This window comes from Oratosquilla oratoria, chromosome 7 (genome assembly GCF_046742065.1).
Source record: "Oratosquilla oratoria isolate Oo_2021 chromosome 7, ASM4674206v1, whole genome shotgun sequence".
NCBI lineage: Eukaryota > Metazoa > Arthropoda > Malacostraca > Stomatopoda > Squillidae > Oratosquilla > Oratosquilla oratoria.
The window spans coordinates 81,226,207-81,248,901 of NC_134783.1; the positions used below are offsets into that span (position 1 = coordinate 81,226,207).

General features: G+C 35.2%; 1 protein-coding gene across 1 annotated transcript in view; it reads right to left on the bottom strand.

Annotated features, from left to right (window-relative positions):
* The window catches only part of LOC143027228 (tetratricopeptide repeat protein 39B-like), a 77,946-nt gene that overhangs the window by 21,395 nt on the left and 33,856 nt on the right, over positions 1–22,695 (bottom strand). Inside the window, exons 2-3 of the mRNA XM_076188441.1 lie at positions 15,743–15,765; positions 4,011–4,121 (exon numbers count right to left, since the gene is read on the bottom strand). Coding sequence (XP_076044556.1) covers positions 4,011–4,121; positions 15,743–15,765 — 134 coding nt within the window. The remainder of the gene's footprint in view (positions 1–4,010; positions 4,122–15,742; positions 15,766–22,695) is intronic.

Consider the following 22,695-nt stretch of genomic DNA (forward strand, 5'->3'; position numbering starts at 1 on the left):
CTGACACTGTCTCTGAACTGGGCCCAAGATCCATCTCTATTAAGTTTGATTATATTTCCTCCACCATTTTGCAAGAGAACCAACAACCAGTAACAGCCCCCCTCCTACTTTAAACCAGTAACATAGTAGTCCCAAAGAGAATACAAAATGGCAGCAACTAGGATGATCCCTAGTTTGGCCAAGTGTAATAGTCCGAGATAGTACTGTACATCTTATACCATACTATCATATACACAATGCTTAAAAATATAGGTTCTAGATCTGAATAGCAAACAACAAGAGTTAAAAGCCTAGATAATTATAATCAGTTGTATTTACCTAGTTGTATTATATGGGAAGAGAGTTATGCTCGTAGTGACCTGTCTTTGTATCTTTCAGCATCTAGTTTGTTCTTAAATTCTTGTATAGTTTTTGCACACACTGTTGCCTCATCCAATTTGTTCCAGATATCTACTACTCTGGGAAATTATTCTTTTTCAGATATCTTCTATAACTATCCTTTGAGTTTTTCATGTCCTCTTGTTTTTCTTTTATCCCACTTTAATAAATCTTCTCTGTCGAGGATGTCTATGCCTTTCATAATTCTGTAATTGGCCAGTAGATCTCTTTTCTTCTTTGTTCCAGGGTTGGTAGTTCCAGTTTGGCAATCTTTGTTCATGTCAATTTAGTGTTGGTGCCATCTTTGTCGTTGCTCTTTGGATTCTTTCTAATTTCTTTATACTGTATTCTTTTTTGTACTGGGTGTCCATAGTGTCGCAGCATACCTTAATCTTGGTCTTATCAGTGTGACTAATATTTTCTTTACCATTTCCTTGCTATGGATGTGCTGTGTCTTGCGACACTGCTTCTGACCCAGGGCAGTGGACAAGATGCAGGGATGACCTGTCATCCAGGAGGTGCCAAGATAAGAGGGAGGGTAGAGGGTGGAGGGGAGTGAAGTGTATTTAGGGATGGAATGGGTGGGAATGGTTTTTATGCCTTTTTCTTTTTGGCTACCTCCCTTGTACATACAGTATACCAAAGCTTTTTCCCCCTTACAAGGGAGGTAGCCAAAAAGAAAAAGGCATGAAATCATTCCCACCCATACCATCCCTAAATATACACCACTCCCCTCCACCCTCCCTCTTATCTTAGCACCTCCCTTGTAATGGGGAAAAAGCCTTTGGTATATGTAAAATAGTTTAGGTTGTTCCTTGCATTTTTCTGTTATGTCTCTTTAAAATAGTTTCTCTTTTCATCTCTGCATATTTTTATATAATTATTTCTTAGTTTGATGTATGTTTGCCATTTATTCATATTTTTTTGCCTTTTTTCCATCTTTTCCAAGCTTTGTCTCTTATCCTTAGCCTTGCTACATTTTTTGTTGTACCAGCTTTTTATGTATATTCTTTCTTGCTTTTGCTGTGGTACATATTTGTTCACTCCCTCATTATAAATTTCTTTTAGTACTGTATATTCCATTTCTCTTCCATCTTTGTTTCTTCATTTAGGAATTTATCCCAGTTTGCAGTATTTGGTGGTACAGTACTTTTTAATTTAGTTTCTACTATTCCCATTATGCTTGGTTTTTCTAATGCCAGATAAGTCAATCAATTCATTCTGTCCTGAAATCATTCCATCTATATTGGTATAGGCTAACTTTAATATTTTCCTTTCTCGTCTCTTTCTGTCCGTTTCCTTTTTCTTGATGTACCATTTTCTCAGCCTCAGGTCCACCACTCTCCAAGAAAAATAATTCTTTTCAGTCTCAGTTCTCTTCATTTTTTCATTTGCTTCATTTCTAAGTTACTTTTCTTTCTCTTTTTCTTCATCATTAGTTTCTTTTTTATCCATACATTTTTATAATGTTCATTATTTGCTGGTTTTCTGCAATAATCTGTGATCTAAGTTTTACTTTTAGCGGCCTATATTGTTTTTCCTTCGAGTATCTTCCTATTCTATACATCTCCTCAATTTCTTTATCTATATTTTGTCCTTCCTCTTGAATCTTTCAGAAATTCTTTAGCTATCTCTTTCTCCTCTTTTTCTCTCTGGTATCTAGGAACATCATGTTTCTCTTTAATACAATAGATTACAATACATCTTTTTATATTCACTGTGTCCCTGACCAAATTACCTCTCTTTAATTACTTGAATTACGGTTTCCTTAGCATTTTCCTTGACTTGTTGCTCCACTATTTCTTTAAAAGATAATTTTTTACTTTCCGGTTCTACTTTCCACCGATTCTTTATTTCTTGGAAGTAATTTTCTTTGATCTTCTCTTCCACTTTCTCCGTCACTGCCTGCATTTGATCCTTCATCTCTTTCTTTAATGCCTCATTTCTATTCATATCTTTATTTTTCAATCTTTCATTCTCTCCCTTTATCCTATTTAGTTCCTTTTTCAAACCATCTATTTCCCTGTTATTCTCTTCATTGGCCCTTCTTCGTAGGGCAACCTCTTCATACATTATTTTATACTCACCTTTGAGTTCAATTATTTCATCTAACAAGTCGTTGATTTCCCTATTTCTCATTATATTTTTAAACCTGGGTTCTCTTTCCATTTCTCCCCCTCTATACATAATTCCACTCTGTTAAAACCAGATTTTTTTTTTTTTTTTTAAGCTTTTGGTACGTCTTCAGGGTTTCATTCAGGCATGTCATTTTGGGGATAACCCTCCAAAGGCAATTCAACCCTACTTACATCTAGGCATCTTTTTGTTGGTTCTATCCCTTGGGTTTCCATTTTTGAGTAACTGACCATGGAAAAAAATAAAATAAAAGACAAAGACACAAGACAGTCACATTATTGGTCACTCGTAGTATACTTCTCCCTTCCCATTTTTGTAAACAACTAGGATTGGTTCCAAGGTTGTCTGTCAACGAAGCGCTGCTTAGCGCTTCGGGGCTTTGGAGCTTCTTTTCCATACGTCTTGCTTCAACTGCTGCTGGTGTGGGTGTATTAGTTGGATTTTCCTTGTCCCCCCCTTTATACAAATATATTGGTACAATGTTTGCATTTTCTTTGAGTAATCTGCATCATCAATTGTGCCAAGTTTTTTTTTGGTTGTCATAAAATAGTGGCTAGATTTTGGTAAATGAAGCAAATCCAGTGAGATGCATCTTTTAATGGTTCTCACTAGCCATTCCAACACTGACAAAATGTACATGGAAAGATCAGATAAACTGGAATTGCCCACACTATAAAAGAGTGAACTGTGAAAGGTATGGAGAAATTATACAGGATTTACTAGTATGGGGTGAAAGAATGTTAAGAGACAATAGCAAGAATGAATAGGGCAGATTTCTTATAGGATATTAAGAAGTATAGCTATACACCCTCTGATGGACAAAAACAGTCATGTGTGGTAAAAAACTAAAGGTGGGGTTAAGGCCTTTGTATAGATTTGTGGGAAAAAGTCCAGATATTTATGTACAAGTTGTAGCCACAAGTGGACAAATAAATAAAACTTGTGAAAGTTATAAAATACAAAATTCAACTTCCTAGACAGGTTAGTAGAAAGGAGGATCAATACCAGCATAAATGGCAAACACTCCACTTACATAAAACTTGAATTACATGTATGCTTTCTACATACAACAGTATTGGAATTAACACACAATACCAGGAACATTAATCTCATCCTTACAAAACACAGTAGTGAGCAGAGTGGAAAATCTGTAGAGGAAAAGTACAACCGGCTCCATCTATAAGTACTACAATGGCTTGTGGCTTCTGCAAAAATGTAGCAAACTTCTCTTTACACCAAACATTAATTTTATGAACAAGTCTATCAATCTACAGCCCAAAGCTATGTGCCTCTTAAAGTTCCCTTGAAAAAAATTCCACTGTAGTACTAGTGAAGGAAACTGTACATCCACTGGCTATATCTACATGAGCATGTTCACCAGCATCTGAAATTCTTAACAGTCATGCAAATATACTTACATATATTAATTATCACTGCTATTCATATATTATGTACACCATGAGAAATAAACTGAAATTGGCAAGCTAACTTCTTACCATGGTCGCATAAGGTTCCTTGCTTCTTCAAATTTGTTGTTGAAAAACAACATAACAGCAACTTTGGCTTGCTCCATTGCTGTTGCAAGATTCATTTCACCAATTTTCACCCTGTAAATATTGATCACATTATAAACCTTGCACACAGTATTACCCTATTTACCATGTCATAGGGCTCAATGATGGGTACCTGTTTGTGGTGGCCCTGCAAGATGAACAGCAGAGATTCATTTCCCTACTGCCCATTTCTAAAACCCATCAACTCCATCACCTCCATCTGGAGGTGCAGCCACAGGGGGCTGATACTTGGTCTCTGGACCATACCCAAGATCTCTGTCAACATACAGAGAGTGACAACCTATGATTACTCTCCGACTACATTTAGCCAGTGAAAATACTTGGAATAGTTTAGGTGTTATAGCCCAAGCTCAAACAATACATGAATTCAAATCTATATACCAAGGGATTCCTCCCTCTTACAAAGGAGGTAGCCAAATCAAAGGGAATACACCCACTCCAACCCATCCAGCACCCCTTCCCCCCTCTCATCTTAGCTCCTCATGGATGATGGCATCCTTGTCCCACTCACTGCCCTGAGTCAGAAGCAATACAGCAAAGCTGCTTCCATTAATCAGCAAATTCAAATCTACACATGATAACTGAAGTCAAATATATTGATTAAGTTGGAACTGTACATGAATTTGAGGCAAGGTATGATAAATTGGAGGGGAGAAAGGACCTAATGAGTCCTTTCTTGTATACTACAATTAGGCAAATACACTAATATGATATAGACAATAGTTCAAAATTTCTTCCTTGAGAGATCTATGATAGGGTCCAAAAACCATTCTCAGCTACTGTGGGACTGTGGGTTTCCAGTCAGTGTAACACAAGGTATTGCTCATTATTATTATTATCACGTCATTGTTGATTAGTGTACATATTGACAACATTTATTACCCTTTCCAGTATTGTTAATCATTTGTCATAAATACAAGCTTCCAATGGACCAATGATGAGTACCTGAATGCATTAGTCTTGCAAAACAGATGTCAGAGAGAACCATCTCTAGTGCTCATCTTCAAACTTCAACACATTCACTTCCACCTGAAGTTGCAGGCACTTGATATCTAGACCAGGCCCAGAATCATTCTCAACTTAAGTTGTCATTCCTCCACTCTATCACTTACAGAAGCACCAATGATAAATAGCCTACCTAATAGTGGTGGTCCTCTAAGATATCCAAGATAATTATGTCCCTGCTGACCAGCTCTGTTTCTCCATATGGAGGTGTCCCAAAGGAGCTGACAGTCTCTAGACTAGGCATAAGATCTATATTAACTTAGCACTTCCTCCATTTTTTCAAATAGTGAAAGGTGGCAATGGGTGACTACTCCATTTTGTTTTTGTGCACCAGTGACTCAAAATGATCCACACTAATGCAACACATACAATATTCCAAAGCATCTTCTCAGAGAGATAGGGGACAAAAACATTGCCAGCCATTGCAAGGCTGGTGGTTTTGCAAGCCAATACCCCAAAGAGAATCATCTCCCTGCTGCATGTCAATACCCTCACTTTTACCTGTAAGTATACCCTGAGGAATTGATACATACATGGCCTCTGGACTAGGTCCAATATCTCTATCAGCTCCAGCTGTCCTGCTTGGTAGGAGTTGATTATGTTCATAATCAATACAAGCCACCCCACAGGGCAAAAATAATACTTGTGGATTCTAATCTCCCCATGGATTTGACACAATCACAACACCTGGATTTCCCATTCTCATGTAGAGTACAACTGGCAGATAAAATGCACCCATGATCAGTGCAACTGTTGTCTGGATCAGTAATACAGTCCTTCAGTATTCCTATAGTATACAAGTTGAATGTATCTTTTCCCTCCACTTCCCTCTGAGATTAGAGAACACTGAATCAGTCACACTTGATTATGGCAATGTCATATAGGGTGTGTACCTAGCTGTCGAAGCAAAAAGCTTTCTCCCCTCTCCCAAGAGGTCAGACGTTTCCAGACTTCTTTGTTCTAAAGCAGTAGTTCTTAACCTGGGGTACTTGTACCCCCATGGGGTACAAAAGCTTAAACCTGGGGGTATGAGACATAATAGCCTGTGCAATGGTACTGTATATTTGCCATGAGAAAACAGAATGTGTATTCACTGTATCCTGCCAATTGACATTTTTAATTTGATAAATTGTTCAGCATTTGAATATATCTAATAATTCATCAACAAGGTTTGCATCACTAATCCTTTTCATACATTTACATTGTCTTTATATTGGAGGAGGGTATGCGAGAAAAAATTCTGATATATAAAGGGGTACAGGCAATGAAAAAAGTTAAGAACCATTTTTCTAGAGTCAATGTAGCTGATCTAGAGTTGTTATTACATGGCAGTGTCCTGGCAGGCCATTCAAAAGGAATGGTGGCAGGAATTTTGGTTTATATATATTTTTCATTTATTATTTTTATCTAATGTAAAGCCCTATTAACTACAGGTAGTCCAAAATGGAAGTAAACCCTGCTCTCACTAGGCAACACTTTTCATTTCATCCTAACATGTGCAGCTTTTTCTCTTCACTTCTGATGCTTTTGGTGATGAAAGTGTTATTGAGCCAACCTCAGGTAACTCCTATACTATGACACTTTTCCTTGCATTTTAGTTGCTGTAAGGCTATTTCATTTATCTCTGCACCCCTCCACACACACACACTAAATCTGAGACTGAGAAAATGGTACACCAGAAAATTGGAAACTTAAACCAAAGAGAAGAAAAAATTAAAAGTGGCATATACAAATATGGACGGTATATCAGGATTAAATGAATTGAATGACTATCAATAGAGAAACCTGACATAATGGGAATTGCAGAGACAAAACTGAAAGGTCCTATACAATCAAGTATGGTGGGACAAGGATTATACAACATTTGGTCGAAAAATAGGACAGACAAACAGGGGGGAGGAGTCATGATATTGACTAGAAAGGACCTAAATGTAATAAAGGCAACAGAAGGAAAAGATAATGTGGAATTAATCACAGTTAAAGTTGAAAACAGCAGTATGAAAAGTAGAAGGTTTATAGTTGTTTATGTGCCACCAAAAACTAAGACCTGGACTGACAGCAAACACTCAAAATTACTAGAAGACACAAAGAATGAATTAACCAAGACACTGAAATATGGAGAAAATATAGTAATTATGGGTGACTTTAATGCAAAGGAAATAAATTGGGAAGAATTGACAATGGGAGGTGGAGACAAACTCTGGGGAAATGTCCTACTAAATATGACCATAGATTACACATTGATGCAATGGGTTAAAGAAAATACTAGATTTAGACAAAATGAAGAACCATCGAGACTAGATTTGACATTCACTTCTGAACCAGAAATAGTGGAAGAAATAAATTATAAAACACCAATTGGGAAGAGTGACCACATACTAATAGAGATCGAACTTAAGGAACAAAATGTGGTAAGAAGGAACGAGAAACGTAGACTGATGTACAAAACTGATTTTGTAAAACTTAGAAAAAATTCAAAATGCCTGTTGGGAAAAATTTGCAAATGATGAAACAAAGGCAGAAGAGAAATGGAACATTTTCAAAGAAATATATAAAGAGGGAACAGACAAATATGTGCCTAAGCAGAAACAGAAATGGGAGTACATAAAGTGCTGGTATAATAAAAAGTGTAGCGATGCTAAAGATAGAAGAGACAAAGCTTGGAAAAGATGGAAAAAAGACAAAAGACTAAATGGCAAACATGCATTAAACTGAGGAACGATTACGTAGACATACGAAGAGAGGAAAAAAGAAAATATGAAAAAGATATAATAGCAAAATGCAAAGATCAACCTAAACTGTTCTACAGATATGTAAATGCCAAACTAAAAGACAAACATGAAATAATAAAACTGCGTGAAGGCAATCAAGAATACACAGATGTAGAAATGGCCGAAGTAATGACCAGACACAGTCTATTTTTACAATTGAAAGCTTACAATTGTGGGACGATAGTCACCGGGAAGGATCCCCTAAAATGGAAGAAATAACGGTGACACAAAGAAATAAGGGACCAAATAAAGAAACTCCATGTCAGAAAGTCACATGGGCCAGATGGAATAGTGAACTGGATATTAAAAGAATGCATGGATGAACTCAGACAAAATACACAAGATAACTGACTTCTCATTCAAAGAAGGGAAAGTACCACAAGACTGGAAGAATGATATTGTACCAATATATAAGGGAGGAAATAAAGAAAATCCAACAAATTATAGACCAGTATCCCTTGCAAGCACAATTGCAAAAATATGCGAAACACTTGGAAAAGAACAAAATATCAAACACTTGGAAAAGAACAAAATATCAAACCCCAACCAATTTGGATTTAGAAATGGAAGATCATGTACTACAAACTTAATATGCTTTTACTCAAGATTGCTAGACATAATACAAGAAAGATGGCTGGGCAGATTGTGTCTTCCTGGACCTACAAAAGGTTTTTGACAAAGTACCACACAAAAAACTAAGAAAAATTTAACTAATAGGTGGAATACAAAGAAAATTATTGGAATGGATGGAAGACTTCTTGAAAGGAAGAAATATGAGAGTGATACTTAGAGAAAAGAACTCAAAATGGGTAGACGTGATAAGTGGAGTACCCCAAGGCTCTGTATTAGCTTCGATAATGTTTGCTATTTATTTAAACGACATGGATGAAGGAATTAAATGCTACATAAACTTCTTTGCAAATGATTCAAAACTATTGAAAAGAGTAACGAAGAAGACTGTAAATCTTTTCAGGGAGATCTGGACAAAGTCTGGAATTGGAGTAAAAGGAATGAAGTGAATTTCAACATAAAAAAATGTAGTATAATGGAATTTGGAAAAAGCAAAAATAGAATATCCGGTAAATACAAAATTGGAACAAAAGAAGTTACAAAAGCAAATTCAGAAAGAGACTGAGGAGTGATCATTTCAAATGGCATGACACCAGACAAACATGTAAACAAAATAGTTGGAGATACCAACAACTTAATAAGATCAATGAAAGTAGCCTTTGACTACATGGACAAGGAAATGGTGAAGAAAATTCTAGTTACACTGATAAGACCAAAATTAGAGTATGCAGCATCACTATGGACACCCAGTACAAAAAAAAAGCACAAAGAAACTAGGGAGAATTCAAAGAGCACCAACAAAGATGGCACCAACACTCAGCATGTTGACATATGAACAAAGATTGGACAAACTAAACTTATTAACTCTGGAGCAGAGAAGAGAAAGAGGCAATTTGATATCCATATATAGAATTATGAAAGGGATGGAAATCCTTGACAGGGATGATCTACTTAAATGAGACAGAAGAAATACAAGGGGACACAAGAAGAAACTTAAGAAAGAATAGCTTTCCACATGGAGTGATAGATACATGGAATAAATTGAAAGAGAAAACAGCGAGTGCTAAAACTATACAGGACTTTAAGAAAGAACTGGATACTGAAAAATATAACTGCAGGTCCCTACCAGCATAGCTCTTCTCCCACAAAATACAACTAGGTAAATACACACACACATTAAATGAGATACTAATGGGCGGGGGTAATCTGATAATTATGGGGGACTTCAATTGCAAGAACTCTGTTGGGAGAACATGACAATGTGAGAAGACTTGTGGGGTAATGTACTACTGGACATGACCATGGAATATACAACGACTCAGTGAAAACACCAGATACAGAATGCAAACTGGGAAAAATTTTACACGAAGAGACAAAAGTGGAAGAGAAATGGGATATTTTGATGGATAATTACAATGAAGGGGTGAATAGGCATGTACCAAGACAGAAGCTAGAGAGTGTACATTAAATGCTGGTTCAACAAAAGATGCAGTGAGGCAAAAGATAGAAGGGAGAGAGCTTGGAAAAGATGGAGAAAAGATAAAAAACCTGGAAAATGACAAGTTTAATAATGAATATGTTAAAAAGAGAAGAGAGGAAAAAAGGAACCATGAAAAGGATATTATAGATAAATGCAAAGAGCAACCCAAGCTATTCTATCGATATGTGAATGGTAAATTTAGAAATAAACAGGAAATGGTGAAACTATGCCAAGGGAATATGGAATACACAGAAGAATTAGAAATGGCCAAAGTCATGAATAATTACTTCAAATCTGTCTTCATTAGAGAGAAAGCACAATATTGGGACAAAGGAAATGAAAGGCGATCTCTCCCTATGAGCGAGATAACAATAACACAAAAAGAAATAATGGAACATCTATCATCACGAAATCACATGGCCCAGATGGAATTGCAAATTGGATTCTAAAAGAATGTAAAGAAGAACTAACGGACAAAATACAAGTTGCTCACTTAAAGAAGGAAAAATACCAAAAGACTGGAAATATGCTAACATTGTACCAATATATAAAGGAGGAAACATGGAAGGACCAACTAACTACAGGCCAGTCTCACTAACAAGCACTATAGCCAAAATTTGTGAAAAAATCAAGAATAGATGGGTAAAACACCTGGAAGACAACAATATAATAAATCCAAGACAATTTCGGTTCAGACAAGAAAGATCATTACCAAACTTAATACTTTTCTACTCAAGATTAATAGACATAGTGCAAGAAAGGAATGGATGGGCTGATTGTGCCTTCCTGGACTTACAAAAAGCTTTTGACAAAGTACCACACAAAAAATTATTAAAGAAACTGGAACATATAGGAGGAATACAAGGGAAGCTACTAAAATGGATGGAGGGCTTCCTGATTGGTAGAAAGATGAGAGTAGTGCTCAGAGAAAAATATTCAGGTTGGAAAGAGGGGATCAGTGGAGTACCACAAGGATTTGTATTGCTATTTATGTGAATGACATGGATGATGTGAAATGTTACACAAGCTTCTTTGCAGATGACGCCAAACTGTTAAGGAAAGTAAAAACTGAAAAGGATTGCGAATCACTGCAGGAAGACCTGAATAAGGTATGGAACTGGAGTCAGAAATGGGAAATGGACTTCAATATTAAGAAGTGTAGCATAATGGAGTTTGGAAAAAGCAAAAAACAGAATATTAGGACAATATAAAATTGGAACCAAGGAGGTAAAGGAGAGATCCGAAAAAGATTTGGGTGTAATTATCTCAAACGACTTGTCCTATGATAAACAGATAAACAAAACTGTCAGAGAATCCTACAACTTGCTAAGATCAATAAAAGTGGCATTTACATATTTGGATGAAGAAACAATTCAAAAATATTGGTCACACTCATAAGGCCTAGACTAGAATATGCGGTGACATTGTGGTCACCCAGTACCAAAAAGAATATAAAGAAAATAGAAAGAATCCAGAGAGCAGCCACAAAAATGGCACCTGCACTTGCAAACTTGTCATACGAGGAGAGATTGGCTAAACTGGAGTTACCAACTCTGGAGCAAAGAAGAGAGGTGACCTACTGACCATCTACAGAGTCATGAAGGGCACAGAAATACTCGATAGAGAGGACTTAACTGGGACAAGAGAAACACAAGAGGACATGGAAAGAAAATAAAAAAACATAGCTACAGAAGAGATCTGAAGAAAAACAGTTTTCCACAGAGTGGTTGGATACTTGGAACAAACTGGGCAATGAAATAGTATGCGCAAAACCATTCATGAATTTAAGAGCAAACTAGACACTGCAAGATACAAAGGTGGGACACCACAAGCGTAGCTCCCCTTCCCGCAAAATACAACTAGGTAAATACATACACACACACACGTCGGTCGAAGTGACAGCGAAGTTCAGACTACAGAGTTATCCAAGAATTTCAAGGATCACAATGACAAGTACCAGTGTTGTATTTATAGGGAAGGGGAAAGCTTGTGGTGTAGTGGGAAGGTGATGAAAAAGGAGAAGGGGAGGGATTACTGAGGTAAATGGAAGGAAATGAGGAAGGGGAGGACTTGGTCCAGGAGGCCAGGCGACTTGTAAACAAATGAAGGACGGATGATGATTTTGAGGAAGAAGGGATTAGCAAAAATGTAAAGATTAGAAATATAGATAAGAGCAGCACAATGGAAGGTGAAGATAATAATTTCCATGGATTTAATGAGGGGAGGGGGGATACCAACCTCCCCCGATTAAAAAGCCTAGAGGAAATTCTTGAGAAAATGACAGAACATTGGGAGAGTAGGTTCGGTCAACTAACAAAGATTGCGCAGAGAGTTGAAAAATTGGAAGAACTAGAGAAGGTGAACAAAAACCTAACTAAAGAAATAGAAGAATTAAAAAGACAGTTAAAAGAAGTAAAAGATGAGAATGAGGAATTAAAGAGGAACAATAAAGAAAATAAAGAGTCAATGGCAAAAGAAGCACAGGGTTGGAAAAAATCCAAGAGAACAGCAAAATTGCATTTAATGACAATAAAATAGCAAATGAAAGAACAAACTGAAGACTCAGTTATTAAAGTGATGAGACAGAAGGAGAATATAGTAAGAGATTTAGCAGATAAAAAGAAATGTATAATTATATTAGGAATGGAAGAGAAGTATAATCTAAATAGAACCATAAGAATCAACGAGGAAAAAGAAAAAGTAAGCAGTTTACTAGAATTAGTTCAGGAATATGAACCTGAAATCGTGAAACAAATTGAAGAGATGTATAGGCTCGGGAAATATAGTACAGATAAGATCCGACCAATTAAGATTAAATTCAGGTCACAAACAACAGCAGAGAATATCTTGGCAAAAACAGGGAAACTAGCTAACAGTGAACAATATAAAAAGTTATGGATAAAGAGAAATTAATAAAGAGGAAAGAGGAGGAAAAAAGGAAAAGACAAGAAGCTAAGGGAAAAAACGAGAACAGAACAGAGTCAAAATAAGAGAAATTCTATTGGAGAGTAGTGAATATGAAAGCGAGGAAATGGGGCATACTATAGAAAAACAAAAGGGAAACAGAAAATACAATGGAAGTAGTAGAAAATTAAGAGTGTATTACACAAAGATGGATTAATAACAGGATTGAATGAACTGAATGATTATCTGAAGGAAAAAGAACCGGACATAATAGGAATTGTAGAGACAAATTAAAAGGTCCACTACCACCCAGTGTAGGACATGATGCATATAATTATTGGATTAGAAACAGAGACAAAACAAGGGGGTGGAGTTATGTTGTAGGGAGTTAAAAGACAAAAGAGACAAAGCTTGGACCAAATGGAAGAAAGACAAAAGACCTGAAAAATGGAAAATATATACTTGTTATAGAAATGAATATGTACAAGTGTGCAGAGAGGAAAAGAGAAAATATGAAAAAGATGTCATAGAAAAATGTAAAGATCAACCAAAACTATTTTACAGATTTGTAAACAAACTGAAAAACAAACAAGAATTAGAGAAATTAAGACAAGGAGTTGAATACACAGAGGAAATAGAAATGGCAGAAATTATGAACAAGCATTTTAAATCAGTGTTTACAAGGGAGAACATACAACCTGGAGAGATCGAATGGGAAGAGAAAGTCCCCCTATGAAAGAAATAGAGGTAACAAAGAATGAAATAATGAAACACTTGAGTAATCTTGATGTCAGAAAATCACATGGACCAGATGAAATAGCAAACTGGATTTTGAAAGAATGCAGGAATGAACTGGCAGACAAAATACATAGCATAATAAACAGTTCCTTGAAAGAAGGAAAAGTTCCAGAAGATTGGAAAAAAGCAAATATAGTACCTATATATAATGGGGGAAATAAAGAAGACCCTACCAACTATAGACCAGTCTCTCTAACAAATACAATAGCAAAAATTTGTGAAAGAATTTTCAAAAGTAGATGGGTAAAGTATTTAGAAAAAAACATGCTAAATCCAAGGCAATTTGGATTCAGACAAGGATGATCATGCGTCACCAATTTAATATGTTTCTATTCAAGGCTAATAGATATAATACAAGAGATGGATGGGCTGATTGTGCATTTCTAGACCTAAAAAAAGCTTTTGACAAAGTACCACATAAGAAGTTGCTTAAGAAATTAGAAACTGAAGGAGGAATACAGGGCAAACTGCTTAAATGGATGGAAGACTTTTTGCAAGGAAGAAAAATGAGAGTAGTGATAAGAGACACTCTAATTGGGATGAAGTAATAAGCGGTGTTCCACAAGGAACAGTTTTGGCCCCAATAATGTTTGCTATATATATATTAATGATATGGATGAAGAAATTGAAAGTTATATGAGCTTCTTTGCAGATAATCCAAAACTGTTAAAAAAAAAAAGTGAACACGGAAGAAGATTGTGAGTCACTACAGAGTGATCTCAAAGTATGGGAATGGAGTAAGAAGTGGGAGATGGAGTTCAATACTAAAAAGTGTAGTGTAATGGAATTTGGAAAAAGCAAAAAAAGAATAATAGGATCATATAAATTGGGAGAAGGAATAAAAAAAGTAGAAAATGAGAAGGACCTGGGAATCATTATTATGAATAATATGTCACCTGAGAAACATATAAATAAGATTTTTGGAGAAACTTATAATTCAATAAGAACAATCAAAGTGGCATTTACATACCTGGATGAAGAAATGGTGAAGAAAATACTAATCACTTTGATAAGACCAAGATTGGAATATGCAGTGACGATGTGGTCACCAAGTACAAAAAAATGTACAACAAAACTTGAAAGAATACAAAGAGCATTACAAAATTGGCACCAACACTCTCAAAACTATCTTATGAAGAGAGACTAGCAAAACTTGAGCTACAGACACTAGAGCAAAGAAAAGAGAGAGGAGATTTGATAACTCTTTACAGAATCATGAAAGGCATAGAAATTATTGATAGAAAGGATCTAATAAAATGGGATGATAGAAATACAAAAGGACACGGAAAGAAAATCAAGAAAGACAGGTATAGAAGAGATCTGAAAAAGAACAGCTTTCCTCACAGAGTAATAGACATTTGGAACAAGTTAGATGAGAAAGTGGTGTGTGCAAAAACAATACATGAATTTAAAAATAGTTTAGATAAAATGAGATATGAAGACGGGACACCACGAGCATAGCTCCCCTTCCAGTAAAATACAACTAGGTAAATACATGATGAACTATGACCATTACACTTCTAGTGTTTCTTTTGTACGGGATGTGAAGGTTATGTTTCTCGTGTCACCAATAAGAAGAGAAACAAGAGGACATGAAAAAAGCTAAAGGAGGGTTACAGAAGAGATATGAAAAAGAATAGCTTCCCACATATGGTGATTGACATCTGGAACAAACTAAATGGAGAAACAGTGAGTGCCAAAAGTATACACAATTTTAAGAATAAACTGGATGCAGAGATATGAATAGCTCTCTTGTAAAATACAACTAGGTAAATACCCACACACACATCTGGTAACTCCTTACCAAAGAACATACAAATTGAGGAGACTGCAAGAGACCATATGGCCTACACTAGGCAGTTCCATATCCAATACAACCTATCATCCCCATCCACAAGATTATCCAACCTTCTCTTAAAACAACCAATAGTTTCAGTACTCACTTTATGGTTACTAAGTCTATTCCATTTGTTAACCAATATTTTTTGGTGGCTCCTTTTCTTTGCTGTCAGGATATTTTATTTATCTCCACAGTACCCTACCAAGTGATTATCAGATATCTCCACATCACTTTCAGAAATAAAGGGGGTTACTGTTGTACAACACCTGATGAAAATGATACTCACTCATCCACCGCATCCTCGAACACCTGCAAAAAGAAAAAATATAAATATGTGAAATGAAGTCAAGTCTATTATGTCTTTGTACGATACAATTCCAACTGCTATTTCTTCTTATAATCTTGTAAAAATATTAGATAACTAAACTTTCAAAACCAAGAAATTATAGACCATCCTGAAAGGTAGGGAATGGTTTTCATGATGAACTATGACCATTACACTTCTACATGGCTTCTTCATTTTATGTTCTCCCCATTTATTAGTTCTTGATAATACAGGAAGGGAGTAGCTTCTGGTTATCACCTCTAGTGTAACATGGAAGAGGGAATAAGATATTTTGGGGCCAGTCCTGGGATTGACCATCAACCCTTAGGGGTGCACCTCCTCATGGAGGTGAGGATGTTGATACATTCTGAAGACTGATGGCATGGGGATGATTATATCTGACACCCATCTACCAGGATCATCATTTTTTGGTACTTGTCATTGGTTCATATCATTCACTCCCTCTCCCTTTCTAATTCTCACACACTGATAAGACCAAGATTGGAGTATGCTGCAACACTCGGGACACCCAGTACAAAACAGAATACAAGGAAAAATAGAAAGAATCCAAAGAGCAATGACAAAGATGGCCCCAACATTTTCAAAATTGACATACGAGCAAAGATTGTCTAAATTGGAACTACCAACCCTGGAACAAAGAGAAAGAGAAGATCTAATGGCTATTTAGATAATCATGAAAGGCATGGAGCATGGAAGTCCTTGACAGAGAAGACTTATTAAAGTGGGATAAAAAAGAAAAAACAAGGGGACATGAAAAGAGACTCAAAAAAGGATTGTTATAGAAGTGATCCGGAAAAAAATAAAAAATAAATAAATAAATAAAATAAATAAATCCACACCAAGTGGTTGATGTTTGGAACAAATTGGATGAAACAAGTGTGTACAAACACCATACATGAATTTAAGAATAAACTAGATATTGTGAGACACAAAGATGGGTCACTACAAGCATAGCTCCCCTTCCCGTATAATACAACTTGGACATGCCTGAGAATGCTCCATGAATTAACACTAAATATAGCAATTCATCGACGAAACAGTGGCGAACTACCTGTTTGTAAACAAGTGGAAGGGGGAGTGATAGTGAGTAGTGAAACTGTGATATATCTAAGTGATCAAATGATCAAATGAAATTGTTGAATGGAAAAGGAAACATAACCAATTATATAAAGAAGCAAGTGAATTGAGAAAGGAAAATGCAGTATTACTTTGAGAAATGGAAGAAATGAAAAAAGAACTAGCCATAGTAAGAAATGATAATGGAAAGCTGAAAAATTGTGACAAAAATTAAACTTTGTTGAGGAAGTTAATGAGAAGAAAACAATAGAGGCAGGCAAAGTTGGTGAAAATATATAAACATGATGGGAATTAAAAACCAAATGAAAGAAGATGAAAAAAATACTATTTAAAGAAATAGTCAAAGAATAAATGCAAGTACAAAGGACACTGTGATAAAGTAATAAAAGAAAAAAGATTGGGTAAGAGACACAATAGACAGGAAAAAAATGTATTGTAATTTATGGTATTAAAGAAAAACATGGACTAATCAGGCTTCAAAGGGAAGAAGGGGAGAATATAGTAAGGGAAATACTAATAGGAATACAGGAAGGACAAGAATTTGAAAAGGAAGTAGAAGATATATACAGAATGGGAAAGAATCATGAAGAGAAGAATAGATCCCTCAAAATAAAGCTAAATTTGCAAAGGATAGAGGAAGATATATTAACAAATGCAGAAGACTAGCAAAAAGTAATAGCTACAAAAATTTATGGATAAAAAAGGAACAGAGTGATGAGGAAAAAAGGGAGGAAAAAAAAACTAAAAAACTAAAAGGGGAAGCTAAGGAAAAAAATTAAAAAAGAACAATGAAAGGATTTTTTTTTTTTTTTTTTTTTTAGAGTAATGAACTTGAGACTGAGGAAATGGTACATAATGGAAAAGGAAATGCAGGAGCAAGAAGAAAAGGCAGAAAAGGGAAAAAATTAAAGGTAACATATACCAACATAGATGGATTGATATCAGGAATAGACGAGCTAAATGACTACCTACAAAAAAAAAAAAAAAAAAAAAAAAAAAAAATTATATATATATATATATATATATATATATATATATATATATATAATGGGGCTTGTGGAGACAAAATTGAAAGGATCATTACCACTAAATACTATAGGCCAAGGTTTATACAATTGTTGGATCAGAAACAGAAACAAAGCAGGGTGGAGTCATGTTACTAACCAAGAAAAAGCTAAATGCAAAAAAAATCACAAAAGAGGATAATGTGGAGCTGATTATAAGAGTTGAGGATAGAGATATGAAAAATTGAAAGTATGCATTGATTTATGTCTCACCTAAAACTCACGCATGGAATGAAAGTGAACACTCCAAAATGCTGGAAGACATAAGAAAAACACTAAATGAAACACTAAGAAGGAAATCTGGTAAATATGGGTGATTTTAACTTAAAGGAAAGATGTTGGGAAGAAATGACCGTGAAAGGTGAAGATCATTGGGGAAACATTACTGGAAATGACCATTGATTACACATTGACACAATGGGCTAAGGAAAATACCAGATATAGAAGTAACGATGAATAGTAGAGATTGGATTTGATATCCATATCAGAACCTGAAATTCTGGATAAAATTGAATACGAGATGCCAATTGGAAAAAGTGATCATATACTACTAGAACTAGAATTAAATGAAGAAACAACTATAGAAATAAATGAAAAACACAAAAGGAAGACTTATGTATATCAAAACAGATTTTAGGAAATTTAAATCCTTTCAAGAAGCAAATTGGGAAAAATTTGATAATGAAGAAACAAAGGTGGAAGAGAAATGGACAATTTGGAAGAAAATCTATAATGAAGAGTGGACATGTACCTAAACAAAAACAGGAAAGGGTATACATAAAACACAGGTACAATAAAAAGTGCAGAGAGGCACAAGAGATAAAGCCTGGAAAATACGGAAAAAAGAAAATAAATCTGGTATATAGAAAATATATATCAAACTAAGAAATAAATATGTAAAAATACATAGGGAAGAAAAAAGAAACTATGAAAAGGACGTAACAGAAAAATGTCAAGATCAACCCAAATTATTTTATAGATATGTAAACAGCAAACTAAAAAACAAACAGGAAATACAATGCTTAAATTACATCAAGGCAATAGAGAATACACAGAGGATATAGAGATGGTAGATATTATGAACAAACATTTCAAATCAGTGTTCACCAAAGAAAAAGAAAATCTACAAAATTGTGACCAAAGAAATGAAGTAAGATCTTCCCCTATGAATGAATTAAATATCACTCAGATTGAAATCAGGAATCAAATACTAAAGCTTGATGTTAACAAGTCACATGGACTGGACATGTATGTAAATTGGATACTAAAGGAATGTATAGATGAACTAATAGGAAAAATATACAAAATAGTTGAATGCTCAAAGAAAAATTACCAGAAGACTGGAAAAATGCCAATACAGTGCCAATATATAAGGGTGGAAATAAGGAAGACCCAACAAATTATAGACTGGTGTCCCTAACAAGTACAATAGTTAAAATTTGTGAGAGAATGATAAAAAATAGAGGGATAAAATATCAGGAGGAGAATAATACACAGAACCCGAAACAATTTTGATTAAGACAGGGAAGATCATGTGCCATTAATTTGATTTGTTTCTATTCAAGATTGATAGATATATTGCAATAAAGGGATGGCTGGGCAGACTGTGCCTTCCTGGACTTACAAAAAGCATTTGATAAGGTACCACACAGAAAATTGCTAAACTGGAAACAATAGGAGGCATACATGGAAAACTACTGAATTGGTTAGAGGATTTCCTACATGGAAGAAAAATGAGAATAGTGCTCAAGGACAAATATTCAAAGTGGGAAGAAACGAGTAGTGGCATCCCACAGGGGTCAGTGCTAGCTCCGATAATGTTTGCTATACTGTATATGTAAATGACATGGACAAAAGTATTGAATGTTACATGAACTTCTTTGCAGATGATGCAAAGTTATTAAAGAAAACAAGTTCTGAAAAAAACAAAACAGTCATTACAGAGTGATCTGAACAAAGTCTCAGAATGGAGCAAGAAATGGGAAGTAGAATTCAACATCAAGAATTGCAGTATAACTGAATTTTGGAAAAGCAAGAATAGAATATCAGGACAATATAAAATTGATGAAAAAAAAGTAAAGAAAGTAAATTCTGGAAAGGACCTAGGAGTAATCATCACCAAAGACATGTCTCCAGATAAACATATAAATAAAATAGTTGGAGAAACATACAATTTGAAATCAATAAAGGTAGCTTTTAAATACCTGGATAAGGAAATGATAAAAATATCACTAATACTGATAAGGCTAAAACTGGAATGTGCAGCGATGATATGGTCACCCAGTACAAAAAAGAATATAAGAAAATTAGAAAGAATACAAAGAGCAATGACAAAGATTGCCCCAACACTTTCAAACTTAATATATGAACAAAGATTGGCCTAACTGGAATTGCTGACCCTGGAGCAAAGAAGAGAACGAGGGAACCTACTAGCCATCTACAGGATTATGAAAGGCAAGGAACTCCTTGATAGAGAGGACTTGTTAAAGTGGGACAGAGGAAAAACAAGAGGACATGCAAAGAAACTCAAAAAGGATAGCTACAGAAGAGACCTGAAAAAGAATAGCTTCCCACACCGAGTGATAGATATCTGGAACAAACTGGATGAAAAAAAAGTGTGTGCAAACACCATACAAGAATTTAAGAACAAACTTGATCTTGCGAGATACAAAAACGGGTCACCATGAGCATGGCTCCCCTTCCCGTAAAATACAACTAGCTAAATACAACTAGGTGAATACACACACGCACACGCAGTCGAATGGATCGGATGTGCCCGAGAATGCTCCGCAAGCTAGCACTTCACTAAATCTAGCTATTCTTCGACCAAAAATTGATGATTTACCTAGTTGTAAACAGATCAGAGGGGGGCTATGATGAGTGGTACTGTGATGTAGCAGTGATTTAAGTTTAACAAGAATAAAAAAAAAAAGAAGGGAAATGGATGATAAACTGACATACGCAAAGACAACCAAAAGAAGATTGGACATAAGTACAAAATGCCTTTGAGAGTAGTTAGAAAGAAAATATGTAAGAGCCCCAGATATGAAGACTAATCATTCCATAGATTCAGAACAGAAAAAGGTTTCGACCTCAAAAACATAAAAAGACAAGAAGTATTTGAAATGAAAAGGGATATTGTTGAATGGAAAAAGGAACATAACCAAAGAAGTGATTGAATTGAGGAAGGAAAATGCACTATTAGTTAGGGAATTGGAAGAAAACAAAAAAAAAAAGGAACTGGCTGAAGTAAAAAATGATAATGAAAAGATGAAAAATGAAGACAATTAAAAATAAAACTTTGTTGAGGGAAGTTAATGAAAAAATATTATGAGGCAGGCAAAGTTGGTGAAAATATAAAAAAAAATCAAACATGGCAATAAAAAACCAAATGAAAGACAAAGAAAACCAAAAAATACTATTCAAAGAAATAGGCAAAGAACAAATGAACAAAAGTACAAAGAACACAGTAATAGAAGTAATAACAGAAAAAAAGATTGGGTACGAGACAATAGCGAGAGAGAAAAAAAAAAGTATTGTAATTTATGGTATCAAAGAAAAACATGGTCTAATAAGGTTCCAAAGGGAAAAAGAGGAGAAGAATATAGTGACAAAAATACTAAAAGAAATACAGTAGGGCCAAGGTTACAAAAAGGCAATTGAAGATATCTATAGGATGGGTAAATATTCTGAAGAGAAAAATAGACCTATTAAAGTAAAAATTCACAGAGAATAGCAGAAAAAATATTAACAAATGTAGGAAAACTAGCAAAAAGTAAAAACTACAAAAATCTAGAGATAAAAAAGGAACCGAGTGATGAGGAAAAAATCTTAAAGAGGAACCTAAGGAATAGAATGAGAAAAGAACAGAAAAAGAAAGGAAGGATTTTTTTTTGGAGAGTGATGGACTGAGACTGAGGAAATGGTACACAAGAGAAAAGGAAATGTGAGAGAAAGAAGAAAAGGAAGAAAAGGAAAAAAAAAATTAAAGATAACATATACCTATACGGACTGATTTCAGGAATTGATGAATTGAATGACTATCTAGAACAAGAAAAACCAGATATAATGAGGATTGTGGAGACAAAATTACATTGACAAGACCAAAATTAGAATATGTAGCGTCACTATGGACACCCAGTAGAATAAAAAACAAAAACTAGAAAGAATTCAAAGAGCATTGACAAAGATGGCACCAACACTTTGCAAGTTGACATACGAACAAAGATTGGACAAACTAAACTTACTAACTCTGGAGCAAAGAAGAGAAAGAGGTGATTTGATAACCATCTACAGAATTATGAAAGGGATGGAAATCCTTGATAGGGATGATCTACTTAAATGGGACAGAAACACAAGAGGACACAAGAAGAAACTTAAGGACAGTTACAGAAGAGATTTGAAAAATAACAGCTTCCCACACAGAGTAATAGGTACATGGAATAAATTGAAAGAGAAAACAGTGAGTGCTAAACTATACATTATTTTAAGAAAGAACTGGATGCGGTAAGATACAACTGTGGGTCACTACTAGCATAGCTCTTCTCCTGCAAAATACAACTAGATAAACACACACACACACACACACACACTCGGTGGCGCAGTTGGTAGAGTCCCAGACTGTCCCTATGGTGGCCCAGGTTCGAATCCTGCCCAGGGCTGAAATAATTTCAGTGTAGCTGCACTTCGAGTCGTTACTCCAACTCACGTGGGCGGGGAGCTGAGGGTGTGTGCGTGCGTGCAAGTTCAAAG